Below are 2,517 nucleotides of genomic sequence, written 5' to 3'. Positions count from 1 at the left end.
CCGCACAGGGGCAAACCCCGGCAGAACCCCCCATCCCGTGGGCACTGGGGTTTTGGTGTGCCCCTGGCCCAGTGCTTTCTGCTCTCCCTGCAGCGCTCCGACCCTCGGCTGCTTTCCCAGTTCTTCTTTGCTGACGAGAGGGTGACGCAGGTGGTGGCTGAGATCAATGGGCTGGATGCCGAGCTGGACCCGCAGCAGTACCTGGTGCTCCTCAACCAGCTTCACCTCAGTCAGGTACGGGGGAAGCCTGGGCCCCGCTGTGACCCTGGTCCCCACGGGTGGCTGCGGGTGACATCCCTGTCCTCCCCAGGCTCACCTGCTGTCCGTGCTGGAGCAGATCATGGAGGAGTGCATCCCTACGCAGCGTCACAGCCGTGACTACCTGGTCAAGTTCCCTGAGGAGCTCTTGGTGGACAACCTGGGGAACCACATGCTGTTTGCTGCTGAGGTGAGCCCGGGGATGCTGTCGTGGGGCAGGCGATGGGGTCCAGCTTCCCCAGGCTGAATGGGGCACCCATGGGTGCTGACCCTAGGTGCAGGGGCTGTGCTGTCCCAGGTGCTGGCTTCTGATGGTCCCTGGTCCCAGCAGTGTCTCCTGGCTGGGACCTTCCTGGAGGTGGAGGAGGCGGATGGAGCTCATCTACGGCCCCAGGCCAGGAACCTGCTGTGCAGCCTGGAGCTGGTGCGGACAGTGCTGCGGGAGCAGAGCCTGAGCCAGCCCAGCTCTTACCCAGAGCCTGTCCGGGCTGTGCTTGTGCAGTTTGACCGGCTCTTCGCAGAGTTCAGCAGTGTCTCCTGGCTGGGACCTTCCTGGAGGTGGAGGAGGCGGATGGAGCTCATCTACGGCCCCAGGCCAGGAACCTGCTGTGCAGCCTGGAGCTGGTGCGGACAGTGCTGCGGGAGCAGAGCCTGAGCCAGCCCAGCTCTTACCCAGAGCCTGTCCGGGCTGTGCTTGTGCAGTTTGACCGGCTCTTCGCAGAGGTCGAGCTGAGGTGGGGGCCAGGGTTGGGGTGCTGGGGTGGGGGTGCTGTGCTGGGGCTGGAGAAGCCTCATGGTCCCCCATCTCTCCAGTTATGTGTCCTCACTGGTGGCGGTGAAGTCTCCCGAGGAGATCTACAGGCAGGAGGAGGAGCTTGTGGGGTGCTGGGGTGGGGGTGCGGTGCTGGGGCTGGAGAAGCCTCATGGTCCCCCATCTCTCCAGTTATGTGTCCTCACTGGTGGCGGTGAAGTCTCCCGAGGAGATCTACAGGCAGCAGGAGATCATTGTGCTCTTCTGTGAGACAGTGGAGAGGTGAGGGGCACCCTGTGCCAGGCAGGGGGTGGCAGTGACCCCAGCCCTGGGGATGGGGCACTGTCCTGGGTCTTGGCCCCACTATAAGCATGTCCCCTCCAGAGCCCTGCGCCTGGGCTACCTGACCCAGGAGATGATCGATGGCTATGAACCACTGCTGATGTTCACCATCCCTCGCCTGGCTATTATCAGGTGGGTGCAGCCCCCTGCAGAGGGGGGTGACCAGGGGAGGCTGGGTGCTCCCTGCCCTTCTCCCTCTGTGGAGCTGGGGTACTGGGCAATCCCCCTGATGTGGGCTGGGCTCTGTTGCCTTGCAGTGGCCTTCTCATCTACCCGGATGGTCCCCTCAGCCTGGAACGGAGCCCTGAGCAGATGTCCCAGGTCTTCAGCCCCTTCTACAGCCTCCTGAAGAAGATCAAGTACATGGTGGGGTGTGATGCGGGGGCAGCAGTGGGGCTGTAACATGGGGCTAATGCCATCCTCTCACCACAGGGACCTGCTGCAGGTGCTGTCAGTAGAGGAGCTCTGCCTGCTGGAGAGGAGCCTGTGCACAGCTGAGCAGGAGTATCTCTGCAGTCCAGCCACCCCCCCAGCTTGGGAAGCAGCTGTGCCCCAAACAGACCCCCCTGCTCCATGGGGTCTCCTGGATGTCCCCAGTGCCCCCCTATCACCCCCTGCCTGCACGACATGGCTGGAACCCCCCGGCGCAGTGGACAACCTGGGCACCTGCTGGCAGTGGAGGTGTGTGGCAGGGAGGGAGCAGGGCCAAGGTGGCCAATCTCTGCCCCCTGGGACAGGGGCTTTTCATGCCATCCCTGGGGTAACCATCACCTGCCCTCTGTACAGCCCCCAGTCCCCGGGGACAGGGCTCAGTGCCACCCTGGGTGCACACTGCTCGGAGCTGCGCTCCCGCTACAGCAGCACCAAGGACATGCTGCACACCCTCTTTGTCTGCATCTCGGGTGAGTGACCCACTTGCCAATCCCCAGACCTATGACCCCCCCCCCGCACCCTGACCCCCCCTCCTCCCGGTGCAGGAGTGGCCGATCAACTCCAGACCAACTTTGCCAGTGACCTGCGGAGCATCTTGAAAACGGTTTTCAAGATCGTGGCCTCACAGGCAGAGCCCTCAGAGGAGCCAAAGGGCAGCAGTGAGTAACCCCAGGGACAGGGACAGCTCCTCTCATTGCCCATCCTGGTGAGACCAGGCTGCAGCCCTGGGCGTG

At 63.7% G+C, this 2,517-nt stretch overlaps 1 protein-coding gene across 1 annotated transcript; it reads left to right on the top strand.

Annotated features, from left to right (window-relative positions):
• Positions 1-93: 93 nt before the first annotated feature.
• On the top strand, positions 94-2,442 carry LOC104400582 (lateral signaling target protein 2 homolog; the record flags this gene model as incomplete). The annotated part of the gene is made up of 9 exons (XM_010021388.1): positions 94-234; positions 311-448; positions 790-992; positions 1,202-1,291; positions 1,394-1,483; positions 1,609-1,710; positions 1,784-1,855; positions 2,138-2,253; positions 2,329-2,442. Coding segments are annotated over 9 exons (1,066 nt in total), but the record flags the coding sequence as incomplete, so codon positions are not given.
• Positions 2,443-2,517: the final 75 nt, after the last annotated feature.

Source organism: Nestor notabilis, unplaced genomic scaffold (genome assembly GCF_000696875.1).
Source record: "Nestor notabilis isolate BGI_N333 unplaced genomic scaffold, ASM69687v1 scaffold23260, whole genome shotgun sequence".
In the NCBI taxonomy this organism is placed as follows: domain Eukaryota; kingdom Metazoa; phylum Chordata; class Aves; order Psittaciformes; family Psittacidae; genus Nestor; species Nestor notabilis.
Note: the sequence above shows the minus strand (reverse complement) of the source record. Positions and strands in the feature narration are given on the sequence as shown.